Source organism: Dasypus novemcinctus, chromosome 16, assembly GCF_030445035.2.
Source record: "Dasypus novemcinctus isolate mDasNov1 chromosome 16, mDasNov1.1.hap2, whole genome shotgun sequence".
Classification (NCBI taxonomy): Eukaryota; Metazoa; Chordata; class Mammalia; order Cingulata; family Dasypodidae; genus Dasypus; species Dasypus novemcinctus.
This window is the reverse complement of record NC_080688.1, coordinates 38,459,910-38,477,883: the sequence shown is the minus strand read 5'-3', so window position 1 is coordinate 38,477,883 and position 17,974 is coordinate 38,459,910. Positions and strand designations below refer to the sequence as shown.

Genomic DNA, 17,974 nt, shown 5'->3' with positions numbered 1-17,974 from the left:
GTTTCAGAATCATTATTAGCCTAAACCAATAATGTTAATTTCAATTCTCTATGCCAGTTATTGTTTAGAAATGAGCACAAAAGAGTTACGGTCAATGACTTAGGAGAAATATACTAGGATATTACCCTCTCTGCTTCTGGATACAATGTACATGGTGACTAGAATGATGGTGGCAATTTTGCTATTCTGCAATGAATCCAGACTAACAGGGCCTAGAATGCTAAGGATGACAGAGAAAAAGGACAAAAATAACTGGATCTTTGATGATTTTGTTGAGTCCCTGAATTAATCAGTCCTTAACTCTCCTTAATTTAGGGCTTCGATGTGAAATAATACATATTCCTTACTGTTCTGGTTGTTTTCTGTTTTCACAATAGAAAATATCATAACTAATAAGATATATATACTAAATTTCCTACTTAGAAAAGACTTATTTAATTTCTTCTAGAAGTAAAGAACCATTTCTAAATTGTGGGAACTAAGCATAGTTCTACCACAGAAACAGAAAAATTATTATTCTTTGGTTTAGGAGATTTAAAATGATATCTTGGAGGGAAAAACATGCACACTTTCAATAATGCAAAGCATTTAAAATATTAGTAATTAAGAACAATTATAAATTTAAACAAAACTTTTAAAAAAGTGATGGTTTTATATTTCTGAATCTAAGTCTATTTCCAAATATGATTTGCCAGGTATGAAAAAAACTTACCAATTTTCTTTTTCAGATTGTAACAGAGAAAAAAATTGGGTATGTTCTGATGGCTGGTCAGTAACTGTAACTTTCTGTTACAGTCTTGGAAGCTTTAGGAAAATGAGGTAACTGCAGCCTATGAGTATATCCCACAAAGTAAACACAATAATGTTTTTTGTTATGGATAATAATATTTTACAATGACTCATCTCAGAATTCTGAGTGGGCAAGTCTAAAAAACACTGAATAAAAACTGCAACTAACTTAGAAAATCAGGTGATTTTGGACTTAATAATAAAAACAATTCAGGGGGTCCTCTGATAATTTCAAGCTATGTAAAAGAGGCCTTAGAATAGTCATGTAGTAATAAATTTTTATGAGTTTAGAAATCCCAAAATTGTTCTGCTCCCCCTCTTGTATATTGAATTCTAGATGTTAATCCTAGCTGAAAAAAGAATGCTATTGATAATGGATCAAAATGAATTTACAGATCAGTTCCAGTCTTGATACCTTATGGAAAATATTTTATATATATAAATTATAATAAAACAAAAATACATGCAAATATTAACTAAGACTATACTATAAATTATAAAGTTATTCATTTTACTTTAGAATTTTAAAAAATTGCTGTCAACTATTCAAGCTCCACTTTAAGTAAAGCTAATTTCCTTATAAATTATAAATAAGACATTGAGGTCAGGGTTCCATACTAGTACTTACAGAATTCGTTCTTTTTTCAGTTTGGTTACTTTTACTTGTAAACCTGAAAAGTAAAAAGAAAAAAAGACAGTGATTTGTTGATATATTTTACTATTTCTAAAACAGTTGATCTAAGTTCTCTTCTAAGTCTAATATTATACTATTAAATAATCCACATTATAAAGAAAGTGAAAATATCCTATAGAATGTGAAAAAAACTTTGGAAATTATATATCAGATAAGAGTTTAATATCTAGAGTATATAAAGAACTCCTACAACATTTGAATAAAAAGACAACCTACTTAAAAAAATGGGCAAAGGATCTGAACATTTCTCCAAAGATAAACAAATGGTTAATAAGCACATGAAAAGATGTTCGATATCATTAGCTATCCGGGAAATGCAAATCAAAACCACAATGAGAACTATTTCTCACATGCTAGGATGACATTATTATTATTTTTTAATTGGAAAATAACAAGTATTGGTGAGAATGCAGAGAAATTGGAACTCTCATGCATTGTGACAGAAGTAAAAATGGTACAGTTGCTGTGGAAAACAGTTGGCAGGTCCTCAAAAAGTTAAACATAGAATTATTATATCACCCAGAAGCTCCACTTCTATGTATATACTGAAAAGAATTGAAAGCAAGGACTCAAACAGATATTTGTACATTTATATTCGTAGCAGCATTATTCACAATAGCGAAAAAGCGGATGCAACCTGTCCATTGATGGATAAATAAACAAAATGTGGTCTACATACAACAGTACAGTATTCATTCGTGAAAAGAAACGAAATTCTGATACATGCCTGGAAGACATTATGCTCAGTAAAATAAGTCATGCACAAAAGGAGAAAGATAATGTATGATTTCAACTATCAGAAATCACTAGAATAAGCAAATTCATAGACACAGAAAGTAGATTAAAGGTTCCCATGAGCTGGGAGTGGGGGACAAGGTGGGGATTAAATTGCTTCATTGGTAGTTTCTGTCTGGAGTGGTAAAAAGTTTTGGTAATGGATGGTGGTGATGGTAGCATAATACTGTGAATATAATTAATATCACTGAATTGTACACATGAAAGTGGTTAAAATGGGGAATTTAGTGCTGCATATATGTTACCACAATAAAAACTTAAAAAAAAAAATTTCTTTCACTCTGACCTCTGAATAATGAACCAGGTCCCATTAGTTTGAAGAGAGGGCATTTTCCTTACTTTTACCCTGAGGTCACAAAAACATATCTGCAACATTATTGCTTAGTCTATTATATGACAACTAGGTAGTATGAAATTTTCCCCACCTAAAAGAAGTTATTTCCTTTCTAATAGCAGGGGCAAGCATATAATTACAAGTTCACTATAAATGAAGGTCTATGTTTTAACATAGCCTATGTATTAGCTAACAGCAACACTGCTTATTCAGGCTCAAGTCTTTTGGGATTAAACTAGACTGTAACATGAAGTCCTTGACCAGGAGCAACAATGCTTACAGAAATGTACTTAAGCAAGGACACTAGTGATTTTATCTCAAGATTTGTTATATGTATTTTTAATATTTTAACTAAGTGTGACACAGAAGCATAAGAGATCACAGACTATGGGACTCATGCAGTTATTGTGAAGAATACAGGCTAGTGGGCATGGAACTGCAAGAAAGGCTATGTCACTAAATAGGGTGACATTTCTAATTTTCATGAACCATAACTAACAAGAGCCATTAAACAAACATCAAAATATACCCAAGACCACTAGGAACTAAAAAAATGCAAATGAAAACAATTAGCAAACTTTAAAAATTATAATACACAATGTTGTAAAACTATAGTCCCATGCTTTGCTGGAGATATAAACTTGCACCATTTTTTTTTGGAAAGCAATTTAGCAGTAGCATCAAGGGTCATAACATTCATGTTTTTTCCCTCAGTATCTCACTTTTTGGATTCTAACCTCTAAGGACACAATCCAAAAGTAGAGAGAAATCCATATTCACAAAGAATATTGAATTTGTAGCAATATAAAAGGCTTAAAATGTGATATAGTTGGCAGAATAATACACAGTTATTAAAATCCTTAAGTAAAAAAAAAAGCTCATTTATCAACACTACACTGTTTGAAACATAAACTTGGACTCCAAACCTATTTATATACTCTGATTTAAAAAGTAGAGGGAAGCAGATGTGGCTCAGGTGATAGGGCCTCCGCCTACCATATGGGAGGACCCGGGTTCGATCCCTGGGATCTCCTGTGAAAAAGAAGAAGAGAAAGTGTGCCTGTGCAGCGAGCCAGTGCCCGTGTGGCGAGCTGAGTGCCCACATGGGTGCCCATGTGGTGAGGCAAGTGCCCGCATGATTAGCCAAGTGCCTGCACAGCAAGCCGAAGCCTGCACAGTTAGCCAGTGCCCGTACAAGTGAGTCACACAGCAAGATGATGACGCAACAAAAGAGAGACGAAGGGGAGTCAAGGAGAAGTGCAACAGAGACCAGGAACTGAGGTGGCACAATTGACAGGGAGCCTCTCTCCAAATCAGAGGTCCCCAGGATTTAATTTTGGTGAATCCTAGGGGAGAAAGATGAGAAGATTAAAAAAAAAAGAGAAAATAGATACAGAAGATCACACAGTGAAATGGACACAGCAAAAATAGCAGGGCAGGGTAGGGGAAGAAAAAAATAAAATGTAGACCAAAAGAAAACATATCAAAAGATAAAACATTATACTGCTTTATATTCCATTTTCTATGCTATGTTGTGGTTATCTAGGCAGAATGATTATTACAAAGAGAAAAACTTTTTGCATTTACTTTTCTGATTTCTCAGTCAGTGCTTTTAATATTTTATAATTTGCCCAGTAGCAAATTATTTATCTTTAAAAATAAACTGCCCAGAAAGTTTTTAAAAAATTCTATATATACACAGTAATTTATTTTACTTGGGGCAGAGTTAGTCCCCAATAAATAGTTATTAGTTGACTGATTAATAGTTATTAGTTATTAGTTGATTGATTAGTAGAAGGTTATTTTCTATTTGCCTTTGGTAATTTATCTATGGATTTTAATACATTATAAATTCAGAAAAGCTTTCCATGTAATATGTATAAAAATATTAATAAACTTATCTGTTTTAAGAACAGGATTCTTTATTGTCTGTTTAATTTAGGATCATCTTTTGAACAACATAATTTAGACAAATAAGAGATTTTAAAAAGCAAACCTATGGGAAGTGGATGTGGCTTAACTATTAAGAGCATCCACCTACCATATAGGAGGTCCAGGGTTCGGTACCCAGGGCCTCCTGACCCGTGTGGTAAGCTGGCCCATGCACAGTGCTGCCGCACAAGGAGTGCCATGCCACGCAGGCGTGTCCTCTGCATAGGGAAGCCCCAAGGGCAAGGAGTGTGCCCTGCAAGGAGAGCCACCCTGTGCAAAAAAAGGGTAGTCCACCCAGGAGTGGTGCTGCACACACGGAGAGCTGATGCAGCAAGACAATGCAACAAAGAGAGACATAGACTCCTGGTACCACCTGACAAGAATGCAAGCCGACACAGAAGAACACACAGCAAATGGACAGAGAGAACAGACAAGGGGGGTTGGGGGAAAGGGGAGAGAAATAAATAAATAAATAAATAAGCAAATCTATACCATCCTCCCATGGTGCTAAGGATGAAGTAAGTTAGAAGTCACAGACATATCAATGGGGAGCTCAACTCTCCTTATTGTCCCCAGGTGGTAATAATTTAATGCCAGGAAACCCAGACACATGGAAAAATAAAGGCCCTAGAAAATTTTTGTGATGTTATAGTTTTGCCTTATACCTCAAATTTCATCTCTAGGAAATATCCAACTCACATGACACATTTTACCTTCATTTCTACAGCAATTTAAAAAAAAAGGTTATGAATAAATCTGCACATGAATGTTCACAATGGCTTTACTCACAATAGCCAAACACTAGAAATCCAAATGTCCTTCAACAAGTGAACTGTTAGACTGTGGTATACTGATCCATGGAATGCTACTCCACCGACACACGGAACAACTTGGATGGATCTCAAGGGAATTAAGCTGAGTGAATAAAAATCTGAACAGTTACATACAGAATATAATTATATATATGTATGTATATATGTATAAAACTCATGTAATATTCTTAAACTAACAAAATTATAAAAACAAAGAACAGATTATTGGTGGCCTGAGATTGAAGTGGTGGGGGTCTGAAGAGGATGGCTGGGGATTTAAAAGGGTGGCATGAAGGATCCTTGCTGTTGGTCACATGAATATACGTGATAAAACTGCATAGAACTAAATACACATACAAAAATTGAGTACATGTAAAAGTGGTGGAATCTGAATAAGATTGCCAATTTCTTGGTTGTGACACTGTACTACATTATACAAGATGTTACCATTGGTAGATACTGGATAAAGAGTACCTGCCATCTTACTGGCTTATTTCTTAAAACTGCAAGTAGCTCAAAATAAAAAGCTGAAAATACATATATATATACGGAAAAATATTTACCATAAGAGAACTGGGAAATTGTTAAAATAGAAAATATAATAAAGGGAAAACTTATCTTCAAAAAATGTTCAGAAAAGTTCAGAATATAAACAAGTAGGATCTTCTGATTCTTTAAAAATCTTTTCCATCTGTCAATCTGCTAAGTTCCCAGTCTGAGCAGCTTTCTTTTCTTTTTTTTCAAGTAACAATGACAAATTCAGGACCCTACCAGGACAAAGACTAAAGACTAGAGTCATTCCTCTCTTCTTCCTTTCCCAAGTTTGTGAAAATTTACTTGTTGACAGATTTTCTTGCTTTCAATTTGGGGAACTTCTAAAACTCAGGATTGCCTTTAGAGGTGAAAAGTGCAGCAAAAGATGAAATAGATTCTTCCCATGAACCATTTTAAAAGAAGAAACAATGAGATAGAAAATCCATATAAACATCAAAAGGAAATTCTTGGGAAATATGGAAAGACTACTCTTTTATCTTGTACGTATTCAACACCTGTGGGGCATTTGTTCTGTCATGCAGTTCAGCCCTGAAACAGGTTTATATATATGTGTGTGTGTGTGTTTAAATTTTAAGCATTTGTTATTCATCAAGTCAATTAGGCATCTACTATTAGAACCCCTATAAAGTGTGCTTTAATCCTGCTCCACACCCATCGGAAGGAATGAGGCTATACAACAATGCAGCTCCTGTATGAACAGGTAGTCTGTTCAACAAAGTATTTGGGATTGTAACACTGGCAACCTGAGACACTCATTGAGGAAAAAGCACTCAAAAGACCAAGTACTGTACGTACCACAATTAACCCTACACCCAATCATTTATGAATTTTTGAGGAAAAGAAACAAAGGCTTGTATGTATAGTTATAACATACCACACAAATTTAAGAATTCAAAAATGAGGCAAGAATTCAATTTGTTATACATAAAAATCACTGCTGTGTCAATTCGTACTTATTTTGTTCTCTACTTCAAGAAACACTTCCCAGAATAAACCATATATGACAGGAATACTATCACTTTAAAGCAAATTATTTATGGTTTCAAACTATAAATTGTTAAGTCTAACATTACCTTTCTGGACCAAACAGTGGCTTTATATATGGATCAAGTAAATAAATTTCCACCAAAAGCACTACTACTAGGATTTCTGAAATTGCCTAATAAATTAATACCAAAGTGAAAATTTGTTTTTCTGCAATGCTTTTAAGATTAAATTATCTCAAAACGAGTAAATTATTTTTTGTGGATTTTATTGAATTTACTGATGTTACTATAAAAGAAAAATTAAGAGATATGAGAGTTACTGACAGCATTCTTAAAAATGAGTAGGACTCAGTTATGGACCAAAATTATCAATGCATATAATTTATATAGTTTTAATATGAATGTTTTCTTTTTGGAATATGTGATGCAACATCTGAGAAAATAAATGAGGCAATCCAAAATTGAATCAAGAAATATTTATCTTGTCATAGTAGAGCCTCCACACTTTCCCATTTCTTTAAAGAGGTTCCAATTTTGTCCCCCCCCCCCCAAATCTGCCCAGTTTTCTATGAACCTGATGATCAGATTTACCAGATATGAAAAATACATTAGCCAAGATGTTGACAGCAGAACCTGACAGGGACAAGAACAATTTACTAAATGGTGGAGTTCTGAAAAATAAATACTTTACAAATTCCATTTTATTACTTGTGCTTTTAATAATAATACTGGAAGAGATTTAAAAAGGTAAAAAATTGTATTCAAATGAATAAACTTTATTAAAACTTTAGAAATTTAAAGAACCTTAAAACTTCTATTAAATTCTATTAAGACAACCTATTAATCTAAATTCAAAGCATAAAGATGATATTTTATCAGTAACAATTTATATCTAACCCTAATACTAACAGCGTTTATCACAAAAGGAACATAAGACAGTAAAATGAACAATCATGAAAAAGTACAATTATTCTAAGGGTAAAGGTTACAAAAATTCAGTCACAAATGCCTCCAGAATTTTTCAACAAAAATAATCTTAATCTGATTTGTATATTGCTGCTCTTCAAGAGAAGTTGATAGACTTTAATTATGCTTTCCTAGTTTTAAAAGAAATCCATACAGCTTATTAAATTTTTGTGATCAGTGTACACACTACCTAGTATCTGGATTATTTTTGCTATCATTTTATTATGTTTTGGTCAAATGGGGCAAAGAAAAAAGCTTTAAATACATACAGCAGGTTATTTGGATGCATGTAAGTTTCCATTTTTATAATTCTTTGGGTAGCTATGTAAAAATTATGTATTTCAAGTCTACTATTCATAACACTTCTCTTTTGTGTTTTACTGTCATGAGGTTTAAGAGTAATGAGTCAATTTTGATTCCTATATTACTTCAAAACCTGCGAAGTCCAGACAAGTTCATGTTTGATGTCTTTCAAATGGTCTCTTAAGACTGGTTTCTCAAAATAGATCCCCCACTCCCTTAAAAATTAAGTACCCTACAGGCATGTCTTTGATGTTATCACACATTTGGAGGTTCTAATTTTATATGGACTCTGGGGAACACACTGATAAGAGAGCTAATGCTAAGAAAAGGGCTCTGCCTTCAGCAAATTTGCTTGGCCCCAAGAAAAATAACTTTTAAAAATTTTATTTAGGAGATACCAGGAATTGAACACAGACCCAAGTGCTCAACTACTAAGCTACATCTGCTCCCCAATGAGAGTCGGTTTTTTCTGTTTTTGTTTTGTTTTGTTTTTAGGAGGTACCGGGTCCAAATCCAAGACCTCATACATGGGAAGCAGCCACTCAACCACTTGGGCTATATCCGCTCCCCAGTAAGTTTTTAAATGACATATTAATTTTTTAAAATAGTCCTTATTCATTTAATATCTTTAAGAATCCATAAGTGATTCTGAGATTGGGAAAAGTAGCCTGATCATTATAATGTAACAAAGGTTATCTTCGCTCATCAGCTCATATATTCAATACCTACCATTTATAGACATGAATATTAATCATATAAACCAATAAGTGCTGTATTCTTTCTCTAAAGTTTTTCAGAGTATATAAACTAACTCTCCTGAAGTGTGGAGATATTAGAGCATAGCCATGAGGAGTATACAATTAAAAGAATTATCCACTATGCAATATTTGTGTTTTATATATTCTATAATCTGAGGAATACGGCATATTATTGTTGGTTTTTTGTTTTGTTTTGTTTTTGAGGTGCCAGGGCTGGGGATTGAACTTAGGATCTTGTACATGAGAAGCCGGCATTCAGTCACTGAGCTACACTGGCTTCCCCATATTGTTTTTATTAAAATATTTTATTTACCTTCATGAGGTTTTCTCATTGTAAAACAGGTATATCTTGAAAACCTTGTAATATAAGAATATAAGGAAGAAATCCATCAATCATCATGAATACTTTATTGCTGTTAAATTAAGAGCCTAGAAATAAAATTGGTCCAGTTTTAAAAGAGTATGTATTAAAATTCTAAAGGGGGAGCAGATGTGGCTCAAGCACTTGAGTACCTACCTCCCACATGGGAGGTTCTGGGTTTGGTTCCTGGTACCTCCTAAAGACGACAAACAAATGAGCAGATCTCAAACAAGAACAACAAGCAGACAATGAGAAAAAAACGAGCAGACAAGAAAAAAAAAAGAACAATGAACAAGACAATGAGCAAAAACAAAAATGAGCAGGGAGTAGATGTGGCTCAAGCAGCTGAGTGCCCATCTCCTGCATGGGAGGTCCCAGTGTCTCCTAAAGAAGACAAACAAACAATGAGCAGACATTGAGCAAAAACAAGCAAAAACACAATGAGCAGACAAGAAAAAACAACAAGCAAACAACGAGTAGACGATAAGCAAAAACAAAAACAAGCAGGGAACAGATGTAGCTAAGGCAGTTGAGCACCTGCCTCCCACATGGAAGGTCCCAGGTTTGGTTCCCCATGCCTCCTAAAGAAAAAACAAACAGAAAACAAGCAAAAGCAAACAAACAAACAAACAAAAACAACGAGCAATGAACGCAAAACAGAGCAAACAGATGAGGGAACCATCTTGGGTGGGAATCTAAAATGGCAATTATGTGCAAGATGACAAAAAATAGTTATTTAATGAAATGATAGCAAAAATACGCCAATACAAGACTGATCACAACAACGCAATAAGCTATACGCATTTTTTAAATAGAAAAGAATAAACAAAAAGACTGAATATTATTCTTGTGGAGCAGTGATTTATTTTCCCTTTCCCAACTTTCTACAATATTACCGAAAAATAAAAATTTTAAAGTAAATGAGTAATAAAGCATTTCAGGGTTTTAGACAAACACAGAATTTTTATATTTTCATATATTATGCTAAATAAGACTCCTGGAGATACATATTTATAGATGAAATTATATATTTAAAATGAAATTACTTCAAAGTAACTGAGTGGAGGAGGGACAGAAAAATGCATGGAAAACTAGTAAAAACAAGATTGGCACGTATGAACAGCTGAAGCTGAGTAATAGGTATAGAGTAGTCCTTTATACTACTTTATGTGTAAATTTGTCTAAAATAAAAATCTTAAATGAAAAAAGAACATATTTTCATACTCCAGAAAACAATTCTAGAATAATATACACCAACAAGAATAACGAAAACGATTACATGTCTGTGTGAAGGGGGATAACTGCACTGTTTACTTTGTGTTAAGACTTTTTTAGAAAAAAGCTAAAGGTAATAGCAGTAACAAAAAAAAAAATCAATGAAAAAAAAACAGTAATAATTCCACTGATAATTGGATTTTCTAAGTGAACACTATGGCACCCAGACTGCATCAGGAAGGTGCTAGAGGCGTATGTGCTGGAAGCGGGCTTTAATGGAAGATTTAGTCAGTATAATCTGTCAAAGAATGAGCCTAACAGAGCAGTAAATAGAACAGGTGAACAGAGGTGGCTAAACCCCAACATTTTAGGATAAAAAAACTTAAACAGAATTTATAATGTTTATCTAACTAGGGAATAAAAAACTAAAATTAAGAAATGGAGACTAAGAATTTTCTAATATTTCTTGACCATTAAAATTTTCCCATGTTTGTTATTTCAGTCATCCCTTTATTTTTTCTCCCAGAGATTAAAAAAAAAAAACAGCAAAAAAAAAAAACAACAACCCACAACCACAAAGGAGACAATGCAGGGACAGTTACCGGACATTGTATTTTCTCCCATGGCCCATGGGTGGACTGTGGGAGAGTGTGGGCTGTGATGTGGACCATTGACCATGAGGTGCAGCGGTGCTCAGAGATGTATTCACCAAATGCAATGAATGTCTCATGATGATGGAGGAGGTTGTTGTTATGGGCGGAGGAGTGGGGTGAGGGGGGTGGAGGGTATATGGGGACCTCATATTTTTTTAATGTAACATTAAAAAAATAAAGACAAAAAAAGAAAAAAAAAAGAAAGTAATATGTGAAATCTGTTAAAACTTCTCTGTAGTATCCCACAGCCTATAGATGGGATGGTTAGCAGCAGGTCCATAATACATTATGATCACTGATTCAGAATGACAGCAACCATGTTTAACAATATTATTTCTTACTATGTGTCAGACATTCTTCCAAATGCTTTACATATGTTAAGCTAATACAATATGAGACAGGTATCATTAGTATTTCCATTTCACAGCTGAAGAAACTGAATGCAGCAGTTTGGCATTGTTTATGAATTCCAAAAATAGATAGTGGATTATGTTTGTGAACTGGTCTGCTCCTCTGGGAAAATTAGATTGTACTGGATTCAGAGGTTTTACTTTTACGTGATTAAATAATGATTAGGCTTTGATTGGGCCACTGTCAGTTTTATGTTGAGTGTCCCGTCCTCCCTCCACCCCCCCCCTGGGTGGGGACTCAGAGAAAACTGTACTGTAGAGGAGCAGAGTTGGAGTTTTAATGCTGGAGCCCTGGGAAGTAAATGCACAGGGAAGCAGACACATGCGTAAAGAGAGAAGTCTCCACTAGACACAGCAGAGACCCTGGGAAGAGAGACAACCATTTGCCTAATAGTTCACAGCTGGCCTTGTGGAGCGAGGAGAGCAGCTGAGCCTGCCCTCGCAGAGAGATGAGACTTATCCCAGCCTACAGCTGATTTTGGAAGAACCTGGGACGACTGAACCTTGAGAGGAAGCGGAAGCCTTAACTCTTGGCAGATGTCGGCAGCCTTCTTGCTCCAACATGTGGCAAAAGACTTTGGTGAGGGAAGTACCTTATGCTTTATGCCTGGTAACTGTAAGCTTCCACCCCAAATAAATACCCTTTATAAAAGCCAACAGATTTCTGGTATTTTGCATCAGTACCACTTTGGCTAACTAATACACTGAGGCACTATAAATTTATATAATTTGCACAAGGTTACCACCTCAATTTAAGTGGTAAGATGGCTTCTAAATAGCCAGAATTTATAAACTTAATCACTACATCACATAGCCTCTCTCTCAACATAGCACTATTTGTATTACTACCAATCAATGGAAGTAGGCACTCAAGATCAAAGTTCTAGACTTAATCCTAAAGACAAGGCATAAAGACCAACACTGTAGCATAGCATATGCAGTCTTATAAAATCTGGATCTATACTTTTCTGGCATCATTTCCTATCCTTCTCCCCAATCAGTTCCTACTCCTCACTGTAACGGCTCTTTTAGAGCTATGAACAAACTGACTATAGTTTCTCAAAAAAAAGTTAGCTCTTATCTTCATGTTTGCACATGCTAGTATCTCTACAAAGAGCAATCCTTCTCCCTACCAACCCTCTCTTTTGCCTAGATAATCAGACTTAATCCAACTGTAAAGCCAATTGTAAAGTCTGACAAAAAACCAGTCTCCTTTCCCCTCAAATACCTGTTTCTTCCCTTTATGTTTGTAGATAACTACACCAAAAATTTCCTTAAAAACTAATATTATATCTGATTCATCCTTATTCACAAGGTCTGGTATAGAGTAAGTAACCAAAAGACATTTCTTGAACAAGTGTCTCCAAGTACACTCCAGCTTGTAAGAAAATTACTTCTGGGGTTCATGTTTCAGAACCCACTGATTAATGATGACGCTATTATCATGACGTTCTGCCAGAAACTATATTTGCCATGGGAAGACTCCAACACAGATTCACATACTATACTTTACATTTAGATGGATCATTTTTTAATGGCACTTGACTATGTTAGAGTGTAAATTATGAACCATTACAGTATTAAACCTATGGTTATAATAGGTAATCAAGAATACAAATGTAGGAAGCGGATTTGGCTTAACAGCTAGAGCATCCACCTACCATATGAGAGGTCCAGGGTTCAAACCTAGGGCCTCCTGACCCGTATGATTAGCTGGCCCTTGCGCACTGCTAACGTGCGCAAGGAAGGCCATACCATGCAGGGGTATCGCCCACATAGGGGAGCCCCATGTGCAAGGAGTGAGCCCCATAAGGAGAGCCGCCCAGTGCAAAAAAAGTGCAGCCTGTCCAGGAGTGGCACTGCACACATGGAGCTAACGCAGTAAGATGACACAACAAAGACACAGATTCCCAGTGCCACTGACAAGAATACAAGCGGACACAGAAGAACACACAGCAAATGGACACAGAGAACAGACAATGGGGGAGGGGGAAGGGGAGAGAGAGAGATAAAAAAATAAATCTTAAAAAAAAAAAGTTAATTTCCCATACAAGCAGAAATGTATGAAAGTCACAAAATTAGGTAAAGTATATTAAAACTTAAAAAGTTTGAGCTTAGTTTAAATAGAAAATTCCTTTATATGGAGTTTATTTCAACATACCACAAATATGCATATCCTCATAACAAGCATAATTTGCTCAAGCCATTCACCTTTGTATCTCAATGCTTAAGAGCAGATTCCAAAAGGTTTGTTGAATGACTTATGTATATTTTAATGTCTACAAATAATCCTTTGAATAAATATTTCAAAGCCCATTTTATAGAAGAAAATTAAGTTCAGAGGTTATGTGATGCGATTACAGAGCAAGTAGGTGAACGAAATCAGAATTCAAAATCCAGGTCTTTGGATGCCAATTTCTAGACCCTTTCCACCACACCACACATATTGCCAAAAGTAACTACAAGTTGTAGAAGAACTATGTCCTATAGTAGTTGTCTGTAGTTAAAAAGTAACAACTTGAAAAAAGTAACAACGCAACCATAAAAATAACAATGGCAAAGGTCCCCTAACGATTGGATTTTTGAACTTAAAAGTAATTTCTTTCTTCTACAAATAGAGATAATTGTCATACAAAGTTATTACTCAACAGCCTCCCAAAATACTATCAGTATTTGAGAAAAGGTTTTACCTTGTACTTCTTTATCATGATACTCCTTCAGTTTTGTCCAAAGCTCCTTAAAGTCATTAGATATATCTGCAGAACTAGGACTTCCACAACTGCTTCCAGAGATGTTCATCTTGCTTAATATATGCCACACTTTTATTTGCCTAATATTTTCTGACGCGTTCTGTTACATTATATAGATACGAAGTTTTCTTTGTAGACAGTACTAATAGCTGAAACAAAAGGTAACATTGCAAATGAATTTTGCATGTTGCTTTACATAAATTTTAGTCAAGTATGAAACCCAAGCCCAGTTGTTCTCAAGTGTACCTTACTTACCCATAATCCATCACTTTTGGGGGGAGGTAAGGGGAAAACATGATTAAGAGCCTTGATTTCTTAATTTAGCCTTTAGTTAAACTAAATTTCATCCAAATTATGTTAAATTTAAAGGGTTATGATATGGGAAGGTTGTTGATTACTCATGGTCAGTATTGGTTTAACATTATAAAAAATGTTATTGCTTTTTTATTTTTGGATTAAAGTGAACCCAAAACATTCTGAAATATTCTTGATTTAAGAATATACATATCTATATGTATACACACTTGTTTTATAATGTATATACATACATATAGACATACGTATGAGAGCAAGACAAATGACTGATACATTGACACAAATGAACTGTACAGTTTTCTCATAATAAGTCAATGAGCAAGATACCACATACAACAAAGATCTATAAATATCTAAAAGTTTAAAATTTACAGGGAAAGGCAATTAGGGAAGATTTACTTTGTGCCTGTCAGAGTAGTGGAGAAGGATTAAGTTTTATTATTTATGTAGTCACTAAAGGAAGTGATTGGCTATTAAGTTCAAGAGGATTTGCAAATATTTTAGTATGCATTCTTAAACTGAAGCCACTATTTAGCTACCACCAAAAGTAAAATGATTAACAAATCTACTAAATCTCACACCTGGCCTGTTGGCCAGTGCCTATCATTGCTAAAAAATAGCCAAACTGATTTAAGTGTCTCTTGCTAACTATTTCTTAAGGTGCATGATGAAGGAGCTAAAATAAACAATATCTAAAGGCATATCTAAAGGGGGCAGGGTTGTGTGTGAAGCCACTTAAATTGCAAAGCACTGAAGAAACAAAAATACACTTTTATTAAGCTTTTCAAAATTTGGGATATTTTTAAGACAATAAGTAAAAACAGAATGTATACTAGATTTTAGACAATATTTGGGATTTGTTGTTAATTTCTTGTGTATGATAATGATTTTTTAAGTCTTTATCTGTTGAAAGAGATATATACTGAGGTTTTACAGGTTCTACATACTGTCTGGGATTTGCTTTAAAATACTCCAGCTAAAACAAACAAAAAATGGATGTTGGATGAGGAGATGAAAGAAGGGATTGAGCATTGACAATTACTAAACCTGGGTGATAGATATGAGGAGGTCCCTAATTCTAGAGTTTCTCACTTGTGACTGTTTATTATTTTCACCATAAAGTTTTAAAAAGTGGGATGAAGTGCACTGCTTTAGTACAGCTTTGTTTCCAAAGAGACTTGTATTATACTATTTTTAACCCTAAAAAGTAAATCGGCCTATATGACTGTCAATAAAAGCCACCATTTAGTATTTACTATATGCCAGGGACCGTGCTGTTGACTTTCATCTTATCTAATCCTCAGAACTTCACAAAAGTTATTACTATTAATTTCATTTTAGGGAGACTAGAGGGATTAGTGAATTGCTCATGGTCACACAGCTAGGACATAGTTTCGTAAGGGCTAAAACAAGTCGTGATACCAATAACTACAAGGTACTCTCTGGCCAAAAAAAGGGGGGTGGGGAGCTGATTAATTATTTGTATTAATTAAAGTCAAAACAAAGTTTTAATTATTTTAATGATTTAAACTAGCGTTAATAGTTTAGAACCAAGAGTATAAACTTAAGCCTCGTTTAAGAAACGCATCTCTATTCAAAGAAGTAAAAAATTTTTAAGTTAAGTGGCTTTTTTTTTTTAACCACATGAAAACACCTTAACCATACTAGATTTGCAAATCCTGACTCAGGAAAACCTCTCCAACCTATGATGGAACGCCCAGTATTTGTCGGCATCCCTCTTTGGGCAGTGGCCCGTTACTCGCGGGACAATGATGCTCCTGAACTTCTCAGAATTGTACATCTGGCTTTCCAAATTGCAATCTGGGCTCGTCGATCTGCAATAATTTAAGACATTTCTGTGTGCCCCTGGGCCGTGTAAACCACCACGTTGAAGGTGCTCCGTCAAGAGAGGCAGAGACGCGTCTCGAATCCCACAGGGCACCTAGAAAAACTGAGCAGGGGGTCTGAGCTGTCCTCTGAGCAGGGCAGAGGCCCGGACCCCTATCCCGGGCCCCTGAGCCACGACCTCTCCTCACGCGCCGCTCGGGTTTCGCGGGCGGGTCTCCCGAAAACGCCCGGCAGGCTTTACCAGGCGCGACTGGCACGCGCGGCGGCGCAGGCGTGGGGCGGGCTCTGCGCCGAGACGTCTCCTCGCCCGCGCGGGACACGAAGGGAGCTGCAGCGAGGGCGAGTAAATCCTCCCGCCTCGTTCAGCGTGCGCCAGACTACTTCCTCAGACCCAGCCTGAGCTCTGGGCGCCGCCCCGCACCCCGGGAGCGAACCGCGGCGTGCAGCGCGCGCTCCGCTCTCCACCGGAAGTAGCAGCTCGAACATCTCTGCGGTGGGGGAGGGAGCGGCCCCTTACTCACGGCTTCCCAAGGCTCCCTCGAGACTCCGAACGCCGCCGTTAGGAGGCGGGCCCCCTCTGGGGCTGTGAAGAGACGACCCCTGGCTTTTTCTTCTTTCGCCCGTTTCCTTCACCAGACCGCCACCCCCGGGCGGGAACTCGCGCCCCTCATGGCAGCCCGCACTTTCTAGGGGGAGGGGGAAGGCCGAGGGCCGCGGGCAGAGCTCGCAGGCAGAGCGCCCCGCCCGCCCGGGGCCGCGCGACGTCACGTGGGAGTTCCCGCCGCGCCACGCCCCTTCCTTCGGCGGGCCCAGCCGCGCCCCCCGCGCTCTGGCAGGAGAGGCGCTGGTCGCGCGCCTGGGGAGGAGGGCGACGGCTGCAGGGAGCGCGCCTGGGGAGGAGGGCGACGGCTGCAGGGAGCGCGCCTGGGGAGGAGGGCGACGGCTGCAGGGAGCGCGCCCGGGAAGGAGGGCGACGGCTGCAGGGAGCGCGCCCGGGAAGGAGGGCGACGGCTGCCGGGAGCGCGCCCGGGAAGGAGGGCGACGGCTGCAGGGAGCGCGCCCGGGAAGGAGGGCGACGGCTGCCGGGAGCGCGCCCGGGAAGGAGGGCGGTGGCTGCGGCTCAGAGGGCCCGGCGACCGCCGAAGCGATTTTGAAATGACCTGGAGAAAATTCAAGCCGCTCTGCCAGGAGAGCCTCAAGTCCTGCGTCTTAGGTACAGGTTATCCTTACGGTGTGTCTGACTTAGGCACATTTCGGAGAAAGCCTGTGAGTGACCTGTACCAAACGGAGAGTTAAAATTAACTGATGTGGGAATGGACGCGGATCAATCTATAGTAGTTTTCTGCTTGGTAGCCATTGCCTACAGTTTCATAATGTGACCTGACAGAACTCCCTACATTAAAACGAGGCATATTTGGTTGAGATTACATTGAAAGTTTCTGGAGAACCTGAAAGAAGAGGGAAATAAGGGACCAGCATTATTTGTTGGGACAACTTG

At 37.2% G+C, this 17,974-nt stretch overlaps 1 protein-coding gene across 7 annotated transcripts in view; it reads right to left on the bottom strand.

Moving 5' to 3' along the window:
• The window catches only part of RBBP8 (RB binding protein 8, endonuclease), a 113,266-nt gene extending 95,681 nt beyond the window's left edge, over nucleotides 1-17,585 (bottom strand). For 2 of the 7 annotated variants that reach the window (XM_058277539.1, XM_058277540.1), the window contains exons 1-3: nucleotides 16,998-17,256; nucleotides 14,254-14,462; nucleotides 1,418-1,460 (exon numbers count right to left, since the gene is read on the bottom strand). In XM_058277539.1, coding sequence (XP_058133522.1) covers nucleotides 1,418-1,460; nucleotides 14,254-14,362 — 152 coding nt within the window. In that variant the 5' untranslated portion in view covers nucleotides 14,363-14,462; nucleotides 16,998-17,256. Of the gene's footprint in view, nucleotides 1-1,417; nucleotides 1,461-14,253; nucleotides 14,463-16,717 lie in introns of all 7 variants that reach the window. The other 5 variants (XM_004465112.3, XM_004465111.5, XM_058277538.1 and 2 more) reach the window with 5 other exon arrangements.
• Nucleotides 17,586-17,974: the final 389 nt, after the last annotated feature.